Source organism: Archocentrus centrarchus, chromosome 4, assembly GCF_007364275.1.
Source record: "Archocentrus centrarchus isolate MPI-CPG fArcCen1 chromosome 4, fArcCen1, whole genome shotgun sequence".
Taxonomy (NCBI): domain Eukaryota; kingdom Metazoa; phylum Chordata; class Actinopteri; order Cichliformes; family Cichlidae; genus Archocentrus; species Archocentrus centrarchus.
Window position 1 is genome coordinate 28,898,258 of NC_044349.1, and position 19,269 is coordinate 28,917,526.

Genomic DNA, 19,269 nt, shown 5'->3' on the forward strand with positions numbered 1-19,269 from the left:
ATAAACATTATAAATACTCCTGATGCTTTTCCTCCTTTCAAAAGTATGTGAGTGTGCTCGTTTCTCTGTTAGACCTTTCTGATGTTTTTCGTGATCCCTCGTCTTTGTCTCGCCGCCTCTTTTCTCTACTGCCTCTTTCAAATCTGCGATGCTCGTACCCTCGCTTCCTAGCATCCCTGTGCTTCCTTTGCTCCTCCTTGCTGCAGAAAAATGTTTTTTTTTTCGTTATTTCTTTTACTTTCTTTTTTTTATTTTATATTAATCATTAATAAAACTGGAGAGTTTCTCATTGAGATATAATAGAAAAGAAATAAACCTCATGACCCACAGAAAGACTGTTGCTCTCTTGCTCCAGTGAGAGAGATAAGTGAGGACTTGAGGGATTACAACCGTAACCACAGTGTTTGGCCGCCTGAGCTTGTATAACCTCCCCCTGGCCAAAACTTTGAGCAACAAAGAACCAAACACAAGAGTCACAGCCTGCCTTTTACATTAAAGCCATGCATCTATGCTACTGTATCTTTTAAGCTAAAAAAAAAAAATTTATTGTTCACTGTACGACCTGCAGTCCTATGAGACTTAAGGACTCAAGGACTCATCTGATCATTCTTTACTTCTTCCCACATATGACCTCCAGAAACACACACACACAAGCATATTCAGCGGTGAATGGTGTAAATCAGCAGTGGAGATATATTGGAATGAACAGCTGCAAACAGCTATGATTTATTTATTTTATTTTTTTTAAACCTGTCCAGCAGCTTAAGCAAGAAAAATTATAGTCTCTATGCTGCGTTGAGCCAGACACATTTGCTTTGCCAAGTGGGTCTTTAAAAAAAGGCTCCGCTTGCTAATCTTTTTTTTTTTTTTTTTTTTTTTTAATCTTTCTTTCTTTTATTATTGATATTGGCATTATACAGTTTGGCTGTATATACACGCAGTACCAGTCCAAACTTTTGACTGGTACTGTATAATACATTAATACACACATACATAAACAGACACACACACACATATATATATATATATATATATATATATATATATATATATATATATATATATATATATATATATATATATATATAAAGTAGGAAAAAACTCAGATACACAAACAATCCTGCTATGCTGCAGTGTGTGTGTGTGGGGGTGTGTGTGTGTGTGTGTGTGTGTGTGTCTTTGTCATAAAAGTCACTCAATAATGAGGGCAAGAAGCCGCAACAACATCCCCCAGGATCCAGAGGTAGACAGATAAAAACCCAAGGGACCCAGGCTGTCCACAGCCCGCCAGGAGCTCAGATCTGAGGCCGCACATCATGACCGCAACCGCGTGCACAGCTCAGAAGAGGAAGGAAGGAGGCCCCGGATGGAGCCCCCACAGTCAAAGGCAATGAGCAGCCCACCCCGCTAGAGGCTGACCACCCCAGCACGAGCTGAGAACACGGTCCCAAAGCCCCAGGCGCCTGAGAACTGCCCGACACCCAGCAGAGCCACCCCCTACGCCAAAGAGGCCCGAGTGGACCTTCTTGGGGGAGACAGCAACAACCAACATCCCCCACCCTCCATGACCAAGTCCCACAGGGGCAAAGACTGATCATGACCCAGGGCCAGCTGCGCGCGCACACACACACACACACACACACACACACACACACACACACACACACACACACACACACACACACACACAGAGGCCACTCACACTCATGTACACACACCCATATACCCATCATACAAGGACATACAAGGACACACCCATCCTCACCAAGCCCTCCTATGAAGTGTAAGCAACCAGGCCCTTCCTCAGAGCCAGTGGCAACCTGGGGAAGCAGCCGACATAGCCCCGAACCACCAGCCAACCCCCACCCCGGGCAGGGTGCAGGAAACAGGGGTGTGGGAAGACCCGCCAACCCCCTTTCCCCACTGGAGTGATGTGTTCGGTGTATGTGCTGGTGTATGTGAATTTATGATGTGGAAAGGATGTGTGTGACTATGTGAACCCTACAGTGCTATTAAAATTGAAAGGACATGCGTGACATGAGCACTGATCAACAGTGCCCATCTGCACCCCCAAAGCCCTATATGTACTGTGACGTGTCGTGATCCATTATGACTATGATGCAGTTAAAAACACCTGTGGCTTAAAATTTATAGTGCAGCGGTTCTCAAAATAAGTGAGATGCTGCTTCTCTGTTTGAGCACTCTGAAGCGCCTTAAAGGACAGGCAAAGGCTGACCGAAAAATAATTAGCAATTTTATATCGTACAATTTTCACAACATGCATGTTAAAATTTTACTTTTCTATCACATCTTCAGTGGTGACACCTTGCCAAGAGATCACCAAAAGAATTAAAAAAAAAAAAATGTAACAATTGGTAAAACTGTACTGACTCATAAAAAGGTGCTTATGGCTCACCTGGTTGCACTGGCAACCCAAAGCTGCTGTAGGGGCCTGGGTTTAAGTCTGCCACAGGCCATATCCTGGATGCCATTGTCCCCACTCTCTTCCTGCTTTTCTGTCTACTTACTAACTAAGCTCAACTCATCCTCTTTGCCACTTTTAACACTGGAAGATTTTCTCTTCTGCAATGAAGTCCTTGGAACAACATTGGGTGATGAATTATAGAGTACAGACAGCTGAAAACATTCATGAAAGAATTCTGACTGAGGGGCAAGAAAACTGTGTTTGAGTGTGTCAGCAATGATGAACAATGATGGACCGCTAAAGGGAAATTATTGGTTGGATTACTGCAAGTCTGTCAATGCTCTTTCACCAAGTACTTGTGTCCAGAGGTATGGAGCCAGCGCTTCACTCTGTTTTAAATAGTTGTGAGCTCATCGGCTCCAGTGTTAGGGTTGTTACTCAAAAAAGTAATGTATTACACATTAGTAATGCAGTATGTTACTTAATTACGCACTGGACAAAGTAATTTCTTATACTACTAGTTACATTACTTTCATGGTACTCTATAGCATGATCTGAAAAGCACTGTCACATAATTACCAGTTAACAACATAACCCTTAGGCTACAGTCCTACACACAGACACAAATCCCTATCCCAGTGAGGACATACATACAAGTTTTTTTTTTTTTTTAGTGTTTACATATGAACACAAGACCAACAACACAAAGCAAAGTTGAACACCAGTCCAAAGACACTTCAAAGCAGTCGCCACAGTCATTCTTCTGTAGAAACATGTACAGGTAGAAATGAAAACCACAATTCTACAAGCCTGACTGCTCATCACTGCCTTTGTTATCTGTTGAGGATCAGGCTCTGGCTACTGGGCTGTAGTTGGCATACAGTCAGCTTTAACATCACTCTGGGTTCCTGGCTAGCTTTGAGTTAGCATGCCATCTGTGCCGGTGTTGTGTTAGCAGTATAATGCAGCTGTTTCTGTCCTGGACGCAGTTTGCACTTTACCACTGCACTATTGTCCTTTTGTGCACTAAAAAAATAAAAGTAATGTCCATAGGTCCACTCCTCAAAAGTTGTAGACCCCTCCACCATTTTCCTCCTCCTCACACATGAACTGAAATCAGCTGACTGTAGCAAAAGTGTGCAGGAAGAAAAAGATGTTTGATGTTTTTATTTCTTTCTATTTGAACTGCCTGCAGATAACTGAAGAACCTTTGTAACGCAAGTAACAGCACAATTGTAGCTGTAATGTGATTACTGAATTAAGTAAAGTAACTCTTTAGATTACTGCATTACTGAAAAATCTAATGTGATTATATTGTGTTACTTTGGAATGTGCCAACAGTGGCCAGCTCTAAATCAGAACTGAGAAGCTATGTAGTGACAGGGCGATATCTCATTGATACAGTAAGTGTTTTGTCATTGCAAATTGAAAGAAATGATTAGACCCTCTGTCATGGTCTCCATGCTTCCAGTGCAATTTGCTGCTTTTACATGGCCATAAAAATCTAATCACCCACAGTATTTAAAGACCAGCTCTTCCACCAAATCATTACAGCAGTCCCAACAGTGGCAATGTTCAGGCTCCTCTCATGATTATCTTTGGGTTTTCTGTGTGATCTTGATTTTTCCTATGTACCACCCAGCTTTCTACGTATGTGTCAAGTCTTTGGATCCTCACTATTTCAGATACACTATTGTAGCACTAAAGCCTACGGTCAGTCCCGAAACACACACACAGCATCACCAGGTTGTATGTCACAATACCCTTTTATTTATTGTGTACTCTTTCTGTAATTTTTACACATGTGGCAGGCATCCACCTCAGCCCAGCTCAGTCGTCCCTCTCAGAACCCACTGCCCCACCTCTCCCCTGCAGTTGTGCCCCAAACCACACCCCACCGCCACAACTATATTGCCAAAAGAATTTGCTTGTCTGCTTTCACAAGCATATGAATTTGACTGCCATCACATTCATAATCCATAGGGTTTACTATGATATCAACTCACCCTTTGCAGCTATAACAGCTTCAGTAACTAAAACCCTTTATCTGTGCCTTAATGTCCCGTGTTCTGCATCTTTCAGTCTGCCAGCAGTCTGTCTCCATCTTGCCCACCACTAAGGGTGAATGAGTAGTGTAAAACTTGTTTTCCTCTCTATCCAACCTGCTCATCTCACCACCGTGTCACAGCCAGTGGGTTGTAATTTTAAAATAATCAGCCTGACCTTTAGGAATCATCACACTAAAGGCACTGCTCAAATCCACTTTCTCCAAAAAGTCTATAGGAAAAGTGCAGATACTGCACTGCTTATGCAGACAGTGTGCTCACACATGGTTGGAGTAATTACCATTCACTTGAACAACACAAAGAAGGAGAGAGAGAGCCTTAAGGGGCAACTGTTGCAAGTACAAAGCTGAATATATTCAATATTTGTAGACAGCTCTTCTGTTAGCAGCAGGGATTAGGACCCTAGGCCCACATTTGTTCTTGCTCAGAGCCATTAGTTTTAACATAGCACCAAGAACACAGTTAAATGGCTCCCAAGGAAACAGTGTTGTAAGAGTAAACTACAGTAAATTTGCCTAAGCTTTTCAGGATGAGCACTACCATAGAATTCACAACCTGACTCAGAAACCCTGACTGTTCAGGGAGGGTTGTTGGGGACACCAAGCACAATTTAGGAATTGACAAAATTAAATAGAAAATCTCTAAAATAATATAATAAATAGCAGCAGTTAGAATCAGAATCAGAATCAGAATCAGAATCAGAAGGTTTTTATTGCCATATGGGTGAACAGGTTCACAGCATTAGGAAATTGCTGCGGTACTTCGTGCTTACAGAAAGAAACAAATAAGTATAAAAACTATAAGACAATATACAAGTATACAAATTGCAAATATACAGAGATATTAGAGCTATAACTATAGCACAATATTACAAAATTACAAAATATACAGTGCAGAGACTAATTAAAAGATAGAAGAATGTAGACTATATTCCACTAATATGTACATCAGTGCAGTCAGACAGGTGCATAGACATAGGGTCATCAGCGTTTGTGGAGGGTGGTAGTAACAGTCTTAGGGTAATTGTTCATGAGTCCAACAGCAGAGGGGAAGAAACTGTTCTTATGGCGGGAGGTTCTGGTCCGTATGGACCGTAGCCTCCTGCCTGAGGGGAGAGGGTCAAAAAGTCTGTGCCCAGGGTGAGAGTGGTCGGCTGTGATCCGACCTGCACGCCCCAGTGTCCTGGAGGTGTACAGGTCCTGGAGAGATGGGAGGTTACAGCCAATCACCTTCTCAGCAGAGTGCACAACGCGCTGTAGTCTCTGTTTGTCCCTAGTGGTGGCTCCAGCGTACCACACAGTGATGGAGGAGGTGAGGATGGACTCAATGATGGCAGTATAGAACTGCACCATGGTCCTTGCTGGCAAGTTGAATTTCTTCAACTGCCGCAGGAAGTACATCCTCTGCTGGGCCTTTTTGATGACAGAGGTGATGGTGGGCTCCCACTTGAGGTCCTGGGTGATGGTAGTTCCCAGGAAGCGAGAAGAGTCCACTGTGGTGATGGGGGTGTCAGTCAGGATGATGGAGGGTAGAGGGGCTGTGTGCTTCCTAAAGTCCACTATAATCTCCACTGTCTTCTGGGCGTTCAGTACCAGGTTATTGTGGCTGCACCAGGACGCCAGACGTTTGACCTCCATCCTGTAGGCCGACTCGTCCCCGTCTGAGATGAGTCCGATGAGAGTCATGTCGTCTGCAAACTTAATAAGCTTGACAGACTGGTGGTCAGAGGTGCAGCAGTTGGTATACAGGGAGAAGAGCAGAGGAGAGAGGACACAGCCCTGAGGAGTGCCAGTGCTGATGGTCCGGGAGTCCGAGACATTCTTCCCCAGCCTCACGTGCTGCTTCCTGTTCGTCAGGAAGTCAGTGATCCACCTGCAGATGGGATCAGGCACGTTCATCTGGGACAGCTTTTCTTGGAGGAGATCAGGGATGATGGTGTTGAAGGCAGAGCTGAAGTCCACAAACAGGATCCTGGCGTAGGTTCCCTGGGAGTCCAGATGCTGTAGGATGAAGTGCAGAGTCAGGTTGATGGCGTCGTCCACAGACCTGTTGGCTCTGTAGGCAAACTGCAGGGGGTCCAGAAGGGGGGCTGTGAGGGACTTGAGGTGGGACAGCACCAGACGCTCAAATGACTTCATGACCACAGAAGTCAGTGCCACAGGTCTGTAGTCATTTAGTCCAGTGATCCTTGGCTTCTTGGGGACAGGAACAATGGTAGCGGTTTTAAAGCAGACAGGCACGTGGCAAGCCTCCAGTGAGGAGTTGAAGATGTTCGTGTCTAATGTGGTCAGCAATTAGCCACCTTTCTTTAAGATTTCATAATAATGTTTAATTAAAACACAATTATGACTAAATAAAGCATTCCTTAATGGCTTTGTCATGCCCACGTCTTCTATTCTACTTTGTGATAAACATGCAGGATGCTTACATATTAGAGCTAATTAATATGTCAAATCTACTATGTGACCACACTTAACAATCACTAAATCAACAATAAATGCGCACTAACATAACCCTCAATAAATACATTATCAAACAGGATATCCTGCTCAACTAGACACTGGGCACGAGTCACTGGGCAGCTCTTATGTGAAAAGTTAGGTTGTTTCAAAGATTAAGTGTCACCACCAAAAAGCCTAAGTCACCTCTGTTTTGAGCCTGGATGTCCAAAAGCAGTTACTTCATAGACCTCGGGGCTCTGGCAGGCATGTAGGGCTGTAAAAGTTCAGTTAAACAGGTTGGCACCAAATTACTGATACTCTAAAAAAGAAGGAATAAAATATTAAACTGTATCCTGAAATGGACTAGAAGCCAGTGTAAGGGAGGCCATTACAGGTGTGATGTGATGATGCCGTTCTTTCTGTAAGAAGGTGAGCTGCTGCATTTTGCACAGCCTGCAGGCAATGAAGGAACAACTGATAAAAGCCAACATACAACGAACTACAAGAGTCTAATCGAGAGGTAATGAAGGTGTGAATTACTCTCTCAAAGTCATGTAGACGGAGGTAGACCTTCCCCTTACTGAGGAGCCTTAAATGAATAAAGCTTGTCTTAACAGCAGAGCTACTGTAATCTGTTTATCAAATTTAAAAGCACAGTCAAAATCACGCCAAGGTTCCCTGCAACTGGGTGTCAGTAAGGAGCCAAAAGGCCAGTGAAGCTATCACACCTTTTGAAAGGGTTGGGTTGCCAAAATAAAAATCATTTCTGTTTTGTTTTTATTCAGGTTGAGGAAATGTATCTCCACCCATGACTGCACATCTCTAAGACAGCTCAGCAGAGCCTGTACAAAAGCATGGCTGTTTATTTGTAAGTCTGATATATTTGTAGATAAGGAATGAAAGGATATGTTGTGCTTTTTAAAAATGTGTTTCTTTTTCATTCACCACTTTTAAATCTCCATGTGTCAATAGACCACTCTGCATTTAATCATGAGTTGTAATTATTCTCTGGCTCTCTTCCACAGCCTGTGTTTTGTCCTGTCTCCCTCCCCTCATCCCCAACTGGTCGTGGCAGATGACTGCCCCTCACTGAGCCTGGTTTTTCTTTCCCACTGTCGCCAAGTGTTTGCTCATAGGGGTCGTTTTGACTGTTGGGTTTTCTTTGTAATTATTGCATGGCTTTTACTTTACCATTTAAAGCACCTTGAGATGACTATTTGTTAGGATTTGGCACTATATAAATAAAGTTGAATTGAACTGAACCCCAAGGGAAGCAATATAAGGGTGAGCTACAATCAGAGTGACATAAATTATGTTATCAGAGGGTCAATGCGAGGCTCCGTAGGCATGATATCTGTCTCCTCTCCAACTTACTGTGACATGCATATTCCAAAGAGGCTACAAACTAGTATAATGAAAACAACTACCTGTCTGAGGTGTCCCCACTATCCCTGTGCATGTCTGCAAAAGTGTATAATCCCAGCCTAAGACAGGCTTTGGCTAAAGTGGTAAAGGGGGTTGTCTACTAAGTGCAGGGCTAAAGATTTGATCCTTGGCCCCTCCACGTGCAATACATCCTTGAAAAGGACATTTAATTTTAAGTTGTTCCTGATATTAGGAGAGTACCTTTCATGGCAGCTCCACCACCATTGGTGCACCAGTGTGTTTTTAAATGGATGAATGAGAATCACATGGAAAAACTCTTTATAGAACCTAAGATTAAAAGACAGTATGCAAGTACAGACTATTTGGCTGTTTGTTTAAGAATAAATATGAATGCAAAGACAAGCAAACACTGCAGAGGTATTTAAAAAATTTAGGCACAGACCTCGACTGGCTCTAGGAAACAAAAGAGTTTCTTGCAGAAAGGCAAAAGCATGCCATACTAAGAGCTTAAAAACTCTGGTGGAAGCCAAGTAAAAACAGATGTAGGTAGAAGAATGTACAGGCCCCAAGACAGACCCCGAGGCGAGGATAAGAGTGGCATCAGGCACAAAAGTAGCCCAAAAAAAGTGGAAATTTGGACCATGCTCTGATCCCTAAATCCAAATTTGATGAACAATGTGGTTTGAAGAAACAGCATTGTTCAAAGTTGCACAGAGAAACTGTTTCCCCAAATCACACGCAAAACATATGAAACTTCTGAAAATGTTATTCTGTAAATGTTTCAACTAAGGAATGAAATGACTGTGCAAAGATAGTAAAATCCTTAAACATTTTATTTCCACAGTTTTGCTGTTGTGAATTTGCAGTGGCCTGATTTGGTTGCACAGCGTAGCAGCAAGCCCCCCCCCCCCCCCCCCCTTTTTTTTAATCAATTATCAGATCCTTTTTTAATAGAAAGTCAGGCATTCCCTCTGTTAACACTGAAACGAGTCTTGAAGCATAATGATGCTTTTACTGCAAGTTAATGGAAGATGATTATAATTTTAATTTCCTTATCACGCTAGAATTTCTCCACTCCATTATTATCCAGGTTTGATTGAACTAGCTGAGGGGTATTTAAATTTGATCTATGCCTTGAGTGAACTGATGCCACGTTTAAGAAAAAAAAGAGGATATTGCATATCATCATTGTGTTGTGCAAAGGTTGGCACATGTGTGCATGAAGGAAATGAAGAGAGAATGTGAGGCAGTGCCAACTAGAAAGACCCACATTTATTATCCAAAGCTGAGATTTACAGTCAGGGGACAAGTGTTGACCAAATGGCCAATCAGCTACTCAGCCTGAACCCACCAGTAAAGGCAAAGGGTGCCCAAAAAGTACAATATATCACTCACTCTGAATAAATGCTTTGGTGAACATGTGAGCGTTAGCCTTGTGGAATCTATTAGTACTGGTGGTAAATCCAAGGCATGCTGTCACAGCCACAGCTGATAACCAACAGCTGATACCTAGAGGGCTTCCTTGCCACTCTCTGCCTGTGTGTGTGACTCAGCGCAGGACAAGTGGGCAAGCAAGTTCCAAATTAACAACCCAAACATGCAATGTAATACTCCTGCTGACACAGTCAGTGAACAATAAGAGTGGCTAGCAAAGCGATGGAGGTCTCCATCTGCTTCTCGCTCCTGCCCACACACACTAACGATAAATCCCCCCAGGCCTAGTCTAAAAATAATCAGAGCACAGTCATAAATCAGTGTAACAGAACACATATAACTTGTACATACGTGTGTGCGTGTGTGTGTGTGTGTGTGTGTGTGTGTGTGTGTGTGTGTGTGTGTGTGTGTGTGGATCTGAAGTCTGATCATCTGACCAGAACGTAGGACAAAAATATCAACAGAGCCCATAAGGTGTGAGCAACACATTCTGGGCCACAGGAATAGTCCTTTGTGAGCATAACATTGGACTAAATCTGTAGTATGAATGCCTAAATCTCTTGTGCATTCCCTGTGTGTCTGTCATGCACATGTGATTCCCATTCTTCCAATCTTCTGCATTTGGCCTACAACTTCCCAGCTGTCCCATGTCCCATTTCCCTTATTCGACCCAAAATGTTGTTCTGAGCTTTATGTATAAACCTGAATTCAGACATCTAGGGCATACATACTCAAGGAAATGCTCACCATTTCATGCAGGAAAAGTGCTGAAAAGCAGAACAGTGTGTGGGGATATTTAAACAGAGGCCAGTACAGTAAGAAATACTTCAGCCTGTCATTTTTGCTATTTTGCACTTGTTTTCATTGCAAGTTAATTGCCAGCAAAGCTCTTATAGTAGCTGATGCAGGGATTTGTTGTTAGCTACAGCATTACTGCTTTTGAAACCAAAGAAACAGAAGAAGAATCTAAAGAACAATCAGCTTCTCTGCATGTATTTGTAGTTTCTCGGATTTAGGGGCAAAAGGGCTAGCTTCCTACTCCAGATCTGAGGAAAATGCCTTGGTTATGAGCAATGGTTAGAATGTTACCTGGTACTATCATATATTTTGGTTTGAAATCTTCTGTCACAATAATTACATCCAATTACATGCAATTTAATGTTATTTAAATAACAAACATTCACAACAACAGTCTTCTCGAGGCACTCATATTGTAAGATTAAACCTAACAATACTATGAGCCTGCTTTTTCCTACAGTGTGAGCCTCAGGTCAGCTGAGGAGTATGCGATGAGCAGGAAAGATGTGCCTGTGTGTATTCCAGTTGACAGCTGTCCAAGTTGATAATAATTAAATAGAAATTTGGCTAATGGTCAACACTGAGAGAGCAGGAGAAATGTAGGGCAGGATTTGGCTTGTGCACACGTGAGCCTGTTTGAGAATTTGTACAGCAAGCGCTCAGGCTGTCACACTGTAGGGTAGTAGGGCACTACGTGAAAATTGGAGAGGAAATCATATTGGCTCCAATCACCTATAAGCCTCAGAGAGAAAGGACCCAATTTCCATGCTGAGGAGTGCAAACTCAATCATTCTCTGGCAATAACTGGCAAATGTAGCAAGTTATTCCCTCGTCTCACCGCACCAGAAATAGTTACGCATGCTGAAAATAATTTTCCTTGTCTTGCATTAGTCTTGATTTGTGTCACAATAGCCTTATGCTCTTCTGCAACAGTGTGCATTTCTTTACAAGAGCTGTTTCTCACAACGATCTGTTTATTTTATAGCTATCAACTGGCGAGCCGAGAGGGAAACATTTTGGGATAAATTCATACGCTAAACTAACTTAGCTTATGTCTGCATACTCAGACACAAACTAAGTTATTTAGAGAACTAATGAATGTGTGCAAAGCAACCCTTTTTTAATTGTATTTTTTTCATTAATGCTTGTCTTCAGCAGCTTTGGTCCTTTGCCTCCTCAGACAACATAACACAGAAATTGGCTTCACAGTGTATTATGAAGTCAAGCTGAAATATTATGCTTCTCTAATGCCAACACCATATATTGCAATATCTCATCTCACCTGAAGAAACAGGACTGTTTATTCCACACTCCCCTTCATGATAATTCTTCATTCTGTTTTTCTTCTTTATCAAAGGTTTTCAATTGCTCTACAGAAAAATGTGCCTTCTCCGCGCACACATATGTGTGTGTGTGTGTGTGTGTGTGTGTGTGTGTGTGTGTGTGTGTGTGTGTGTGTGTGTGTGTGTGTGTGTGTGTGTGTGTGTGTGTGTGTGTGTGTGTGTGTGAAAGACTGCAAAAAAAAGAGAGGCAGGCTACAAATGCACACACACTGAACAAGGCCAGGAGGGAAAGAATATCTGGAATACTTCCAATATATTATGTATTGCCTAATCCAGAAGGCCACAGCTGCTAAGCAAGCATTTAAATTCATCCTCTGCAGAGGCACCCAACAGTGGAGAAAGGAAGAATGAAGTGAAAGGGTGCACTACATCAGGTGCTACATGCAAAGAGTAAACTGAAATGTATACATTAAATAAATTCATCATCAATTCACTTAGACTCACCTACACCGCGAAGAGAAGCAGCTCTCCTTCTCTTTGTATCCACTTCTTTTGCTGTTTCTATCATGACCGTGCTCTCTGGATCTGTCTCTATCCTCGTTACGTTTTTCCTGCAATATGTAGCATTCCCAGGCCTTGGTAGCATCAATCACTCCAGGGCTGATGGTGATTCTCCCTGGGATTAAAGATGATACACCCATCAAAGAACAGAACCAAAGTGAAGAGAAGATTTGGGAGAACGATTAACAGCTGCCGCTAGCAACTGCATTACTGTTGTTAACTCGGTGCATATTGCTTTGAGCAAGTCTCTGTATTCAGAGCAGCCTTCAAACTACTATAAATGTACACCAAGCTGTGTAAGAGGCCCATAGTTTCAAAGTGTAGATCACATACTTCATCATAATCATAAGAAAATTATTCAGTTTTCCAATATTCCAGACAGGTGAGAAATATGAGCAAGAGAGCATGGCTTGAGGCAATTTTCAGAATGGTGGGGCGCATTGAGACAGTACCTACAGAGGCTCTCAAAGATGGTGTAGTATACAGTACATGGACTGAAACAGTTATGAAACAGTATACATTATGAAGAGAAATGTACATACTTGATGGACATGGGTATAGTGAAGTTGCTGGGTTGTCGAAGCCTTTAGAGTTTCCACTGAAAAGGAAAAGGAAAGAAATATGATGTGAAATGATGTATTTACATAAAGTCCTGGCAAATATATAAAGTATACTTGCATTTTTCTTTCAAATTTCAGTTTACATAGATGGCCTTCATGATAACAATACAAATTACTCTTACTGAGCAGAATTTAATAAAATATATAATAATTAGTAGTTGTTCTGACAAAAGGACAACATACTTTACATACAGGATAAACACAGCCAGCATGTGAAAAACTTAAATAGTACTTAAACAGTACTTCCTGTCTCTTGTTATCTGTTCCTGGCAGACTGTACTCCTAATTGTCCACCGACTTTCTTTAATGTTTAAAGAATGTTAATGTGTTCTAAAAAAGGAAACAGCATGAGCAAACAAATTTACAGATGAATCAGTGAATGAAAAAATAAAACAAGTGGGTCTGCAAAATGATCAAAGCCCTTTTACAAATGCACAGCTGTGTTCTCCAAGTGTTTGAAGTGACTGGCTCATTGTCAAAGCGCAGTGTGTGCTCGCCAACCCATGAGGAAAGGATGGAGGGCATATTACTGATACTATCTGAATCTTCTGTCCATCCACGTGGCCCGGACACACTCGCGCTTCCAACCGAAAACTTCCGAGTGAGCTGAATGCGAACTTGGTTTTTGTTTGAAGCTCATCCAAATGAACACCTTTCCAGCAGGTGTGGGACAAAATACGTTGCTTCATAAATCCGAAAGTAAATAATTCCATCACACAGGAATTTTAGTTTTTGGCCCAACATATGAATAAGTTGAAAGACCTACTTGTGAATGGAGAAGAATAAATGAATGAATGAATGAATGAATGAATGAATGAATGAATGAATGAAGCAAAAGTCTGGTTCCATGAGCATGTAACTGATAGTAAAGCCCAAAAAAATGGATACTGTAATGTACAGCTGAAGGTTTACAGTGCTCACAATCAACAACCTGTGGTCAAGGAGTCTATGAGCAGGATAAAGTCACAGATCTGTGATGAAACACTAGCTGTGGATATGGCAAACATGCAGGAATTCAACCTGGCTTATTTTGAATGAGTTGCACCCCAAATAAGGTTAATATATATATTTTTTTTAAGTCATAATATGCCCAGTCATTCATCTTTAAAAACTTCATGTTCATATCTTCACTGGAAAGTTTGGAAAATGACTGGACAGATTTTTCTAGCGATTATTGTTCGCAATGTTATTTTAAGCTAATCTCCCTATAAAGGCACATTTTCATGCCTTTATATTAAGATCAATGGTATCATACTGTCACTATAAAGGAACGATATTGTGGAATTAACACAATCCAATTCAAATATTAAATAAGGATTTTCTGGAGCCCTTATGTCCTTTGGCCCTCCAGGCAGCATAGGATGCCAAGGCCCATATCATGCCAGAAATACCTGCTGTTCCTAATATCCCCAAGGGAAAGGCATCAACAGCAAAAGCAACAGTGAAGCAGGGACATATGTGTGCTTTAAAAAAGAAAAGAAAAGTTAAAAAGGAAATGATTCATAAAGTGTACAGGAGATGGCTGGCAGAGTTCATAGGAACAGTAAGTCCCTGAAGGATGTGAGGATTTGGCAGATGGACTGAGATGTGAGAAAAACCATCTTTATGGACAAAGTACTGAGCAAATTTAGGCACACATCAGACACAGCAAATTAGGAGAAAGGGAAAAAGTAGGAATGAGAAAAGAGAAAAAAGATGAAGGGACAGGAAGCTAGTGAGACAGACAAACAGAGCTGGACTGAGGAAAGCTGGATACAGACAACATCCAAGTGAAACAAGCACAGCAGCAAACAAAACTGGAGTAGGGCTGCATTCATTAATGTGTAAGAAAATGTAAGAGAGCTTTGGGTACAATCTGACCCACTTGTGAGCTAAGTTGTGTAAATTACTGCTCAAATGTGGGAGTTTGCAGACAGGTTGTGACATAGATCGGAAGAGCGGAGTGGGGGGGGTGCCTGGGATACTGATAAACAGGGGACAGGAGGTACAAACAAGTTTGCTATCTTGCGCTCTACCTTATATGGCCATTGATTCAGTTGGAAGTTTAGCAAGAGTGCACAGTGTACAGAAATACAACCTAAATACAAGTTGCCCTTTGGTGTCAAATGAGAGACACCTGGTCTGGCTCAGTTAGGCAGCAACAATTTTACACCCTTTATTAATGATTTCTAGTCCAGTCTCTTGTTAACATTTTTTTCTTCTTTTCCCTCTCTTCCCACATTTGCTGAATTTGTTTCTTACTTTTTCCTGCGCCTGAGGCAAACCTCCCTCAATACAGATTTTTACTTTTTCCCTGACACAGTTACCTCCAATTTCTCGTCTTCCTCCACAGCAGTCATTACATACAGAGCTGACGTACCACACATGCATAAATACTTACATATATTATTGGGCTCACCTCACTAAAGTAGCAGTAGGAAAGGGAGGCTGGGGTCCTGGGTGGAAAAGGAAAGCTGCGTGGAAAAATGAAAACATTATGACTATCGAGTCAGGTTGAATTACAATATTTAAATACATTAGTATTAGTGCCACTGCTCTTCTCTGTTGTCATAATTTATGAAATTCTTCATTCCATTTTTATGCAGACAACATGTATATATAAGTTATCTATTGTTCCATTCAGTAGTACAAAACCTTTAATACCTGCAGCCTGCCTCTAATGTTGTTCAGACCCATTTAACTCAATTTAGGTTGGCCCTGAATGCAGGCAAATCCAAGTTCATGTTATTTTTAAATGGCAAAGAGTTGCCATCTACTCTTTTCAGCTGGAAAAGTCAGTCATTACAAAATTCACACTGAAAAGCTTGTCTCCAAGCAGAAACTTAAATTAAGTTTCTCGTCTAGTAATAATTCTTCTTCCTCTATTCATATGAGGAAACACTTGGTTTCTGCAATTTTTTTTTTTTTTTTTTACCTTTACTTGCTTACAGTGATCTACTCTTCATGAACCCAAAATCAGGTAGCAACAGTGTCAGTGAGCTAGCAGTGTGTACCAAATGTGAACAAATTGTCATCTGCGTTTTTACCTTTGAATGCCTTCTATCAAAAAACAGCTGCATAAAATGTAAGGAATCAATATTATTGACTTTGTCAGGGCTGCCCTTTGTCACCGATTCTGTTCATAATTTTTATGGACAGAATTTCTAGGCACAGCCAAGTGGCAAAAGGCTTGGCTATTTTTGCAGATGATACGGTCCTGTTGGCTTCATCAGGTGTTGCCCTCCAGCTCGCAGTGAAACGGTTTGTAGCCGAGTGTGAAGCAGCTGGCATGAGAATTAGCACCTTTACGTCTGAGGCCATGGTCCTCAGCCGGAAAAGGGTGGAGTGCCCACTCCAGCTCACGGAGGAGTTGCTGCCCCGGGTAGAGGAGTTTAAGTATCTTGGGGTCTTATTCACAAGAGACGGGAGAAGGGAGTGGGAGATTGACAGATGGATTGGGGCTGCATCTGCAGTGATGTGGATGCTACACCGGTCTGTCGTGGTGAAGAGGGAGCTGAGCTGTTAATTTACCGGTGAATCTCCATCCTTACCCTCACCTATGTTCACGAGCATTGGGTAGGGATGGCAGATTGGGCAGAGATAGGGTGAGATAGGGTGAGGAAGGCAGCCATTCGGGAGGGGCTCAGAGTAGACGCTCTGCGACCCGGCACGTGGACAAGCAGAAGAAAATCGATGGATAGACAGATGGATATTATTATCTTACAATGCTAGTACAAATCCATTAAGATGAAACATTATTTCCTATTATATTAGCTTATTTTTTTTAATAATGTAACTATGTTCAACCTGAAAATGTTTTCTTACTGGTCTTCAAACCAAGACAACAAGCACACAATCATTTGCTAAATAATATATTGTAGTGCTTTTATCACTGGAGCAAATTTTGTTTCTTTAATTATGCATGAAAATCCATGCAAAAAAGCAGCATATCAAAAGTTGTAAGCATCAACAATTTAGAAGGTTTAGAATACAATAATAGATGCAAATTTTGTCCAACACAGAGCAAATATTTCAATTAAATGGATGCACACACGGTCCAAAGCTACACTTTAAATGTGGGAAGATGTGTTATTATTAATATGGGAACAAATAAGAGAAACACAAGATAAAAGCTGGAAAACATCACCCATTACCAGCAACACACACTTATAATTTATGGTGCTGCACCTTTTAATGTCGAGAAATTAGATTAGCCTCAAAAATGTCACTGCAACAAAATGTACCAAGTGCTACTTGCTTTTGCCTCCATCAATAAAACAGAACAAGTCAAATGCTTGAGTGCACACTTAATGAACCCACTTGTTATATTGCTCAAATCTTACATGACCAAGCTACACAATCAGCTCACACACTTAGTCTGCAGTGCATACACAAACACACATTTAAAGAGAGATTCCTTTGAAGAAGTGAGGCATAAACACATTCACATCTGGATACCATCCCCTTCTTTTTTTTTAAAGACCCCTAACGTGAGAGCGGCTAGAAGCAGAAGAATAATGTGAGCTGCTATGTGTGCTGTATATATGAGCTGCCTGAATTTGAAAAGAGCATCAAGCTTCTCTCCTTTATGAATAAATATTAAACGTCTTCTTTCTCTTCAAATACAAGCCCCACACCGTGTGAGATGGCCTGAAGTACTCCTAGAGGACTGAGGACTTTGATACCTTAGACACCTGGATACCCAAAGAAAAGCACAGAGTTTAACATGCACATACAACTTTGTCAAAATCCAAGTCAGCAAAGTCAGAGAGTGTAGCCCGGAGGTTCTCCAGGCAATTCCCTTCAATAAAGCAAGCCAAAAGACAATGATGTGACTAATCAGGAGCATGAAGTGTGCTGCATGCAAACAAACACCTGAGACAAGGACTCATTACTGCAAACAGATGAAGTCACTACATGAGACACCACCAGGAGTTTGTAGAATGAATTATTGCACAGAAAAAATAGTAAAAGTAGTAAAGCAGATTTTTTTTAAAGTGATTAAGAGGAACAGTAACTGTGCTCTAGGAATGCTATGTAGTGCATACACCATGCACAAATGGACACACAAAGTACACACTAGCTTGTCCATAAATGTGTTATCAAGGTTAGCGTGAGTGAGTAATTGTTTTTACCTGCGGTGATCTCAAGTGAGTGTTTGATGGAGGCTGGAGTTGCATGCTTGGCAGCATATGAGAGAGCAAATGGCTGAGGGCTAATTGCTTCTGATTGTTTTTGCGTGGTTTTGTGTCTCATGCTAATGCTTCACAGAGCTACAGGCTGCAGTGTTTTAGATGCAGCTGATAATTCACATCGGACAACTGGCTGCTGTTCTGCACTGCAGCAGAGGCCTAAGTGATCTTTGCTAGGGTTAACTACTGTCTCCCACACGCTCAGACACAGCGATCTATAAGGACAGCATCCTGTCATTAGGCTGTCACCTGTAGAAAGCATGCCTATCAGCTCTTCACAATAAAGCTAGCATTCTCCACTCTAAACTTCAAAATCAATACTGGGCACAGACTTTTTTTTTGTACTGAATCAAATCTCAGAATGTTTTTCTTTGTCAAGATAACAGACTTTTTTTTTTTTTTTTCAAAAACTTATTGCTCACAGTAATGTTGCTCTTTTCAATTCAAAGATTTCTGCAAAGATAAGAGCTGTAGAGGTCAGGACTGCATACTGATTGCTCTCGTAAGAGGACATTTGTTTATGGTATGGTCAATTCAAAGAGAAGTTTTGAAAAATGTGCTCAGTTCTGATCTTCGGTTAGTGAGGAAAGTCACATACAAGCTCTGTTGCTACAATGATTATAGTGACCCACTAACCAGCTGTGTGGAACACTAGCTCCAGCGCACAGCAGCAGGCAGCGTCACCTTCGCTGTGTGCTGTGCTGCACTGATAGATGACACAAGTATAACCCTGTAATGACACAGTTCCACTCCAAAATTTGCACCTATGAAAAAAACACTTGGCATCTAATGTGACCTTACTGAAAAACAAACCAAAATTAAAACAGCCCCTTCTTTTCCTCTGCCCTATTCCCCACAATTGGGTCTGTTCAGCACTTTTCTCCTGCCTCAATCTGCAGACCCAGCAACTTTTTTCTTTTCTATTTTTTTTTTTTAAACCAGGGGCTATTTTTATCATGCTACACATTTGCCTCACACAAGGAGGCAGGGCCTATAACTTAAAGAAAGGGGAGTGAGCAGCATTAAAGCTATGCATATACACTTCAAAGCTGGTGCCAGCAGGATGTTTGATATTTTGGTTGTA

At 41.5% G+C, this 19,269-nt stretch overlaps 1 protein-coding gene across 7 annotated transcripts in view; it reads right to left on the bottom strand.

Moving 5' to 3' along the window:
* fip1l1a (FIP1 like 1a (S. cerevisiae)) overlaps positions 1 to 19,269 on the bottom strand; it is a 34,743-nt gene that overhangs the window by 507 nt on the left and 14,967 nt on the right. For 5 of the 7 annotated variants that reach the window (XM_030726790.1, XM_030726789.1, XM_030726793.1 and 2 more), the window contains 4 exons: positions 15,413 to 15,467; positions 12,937 to 12,992; positions 12,338 to 12,509; positions 75 to 200 (listed from right to left, as the gene is read on the bottom strand). In XM_030726790.1, the coding sequence (XP_030582650.1) occupies positions 75 to 200; positions 12,338 to 12,509; positions 12,937 to 12,992; positions 15,413 to 15,467 (409 nt within the window). The remainder of the gene's footprint in view (positions 1 to 74; positions 201 to 12,337; positions 12,510 to 12,936; positions 12,993 to 15,412; positions 15,468 to 19,269) is intronic. The other 2 variants (XM_030726792.1, XM_030726791.1) reach the window with 1 other exon arrangement.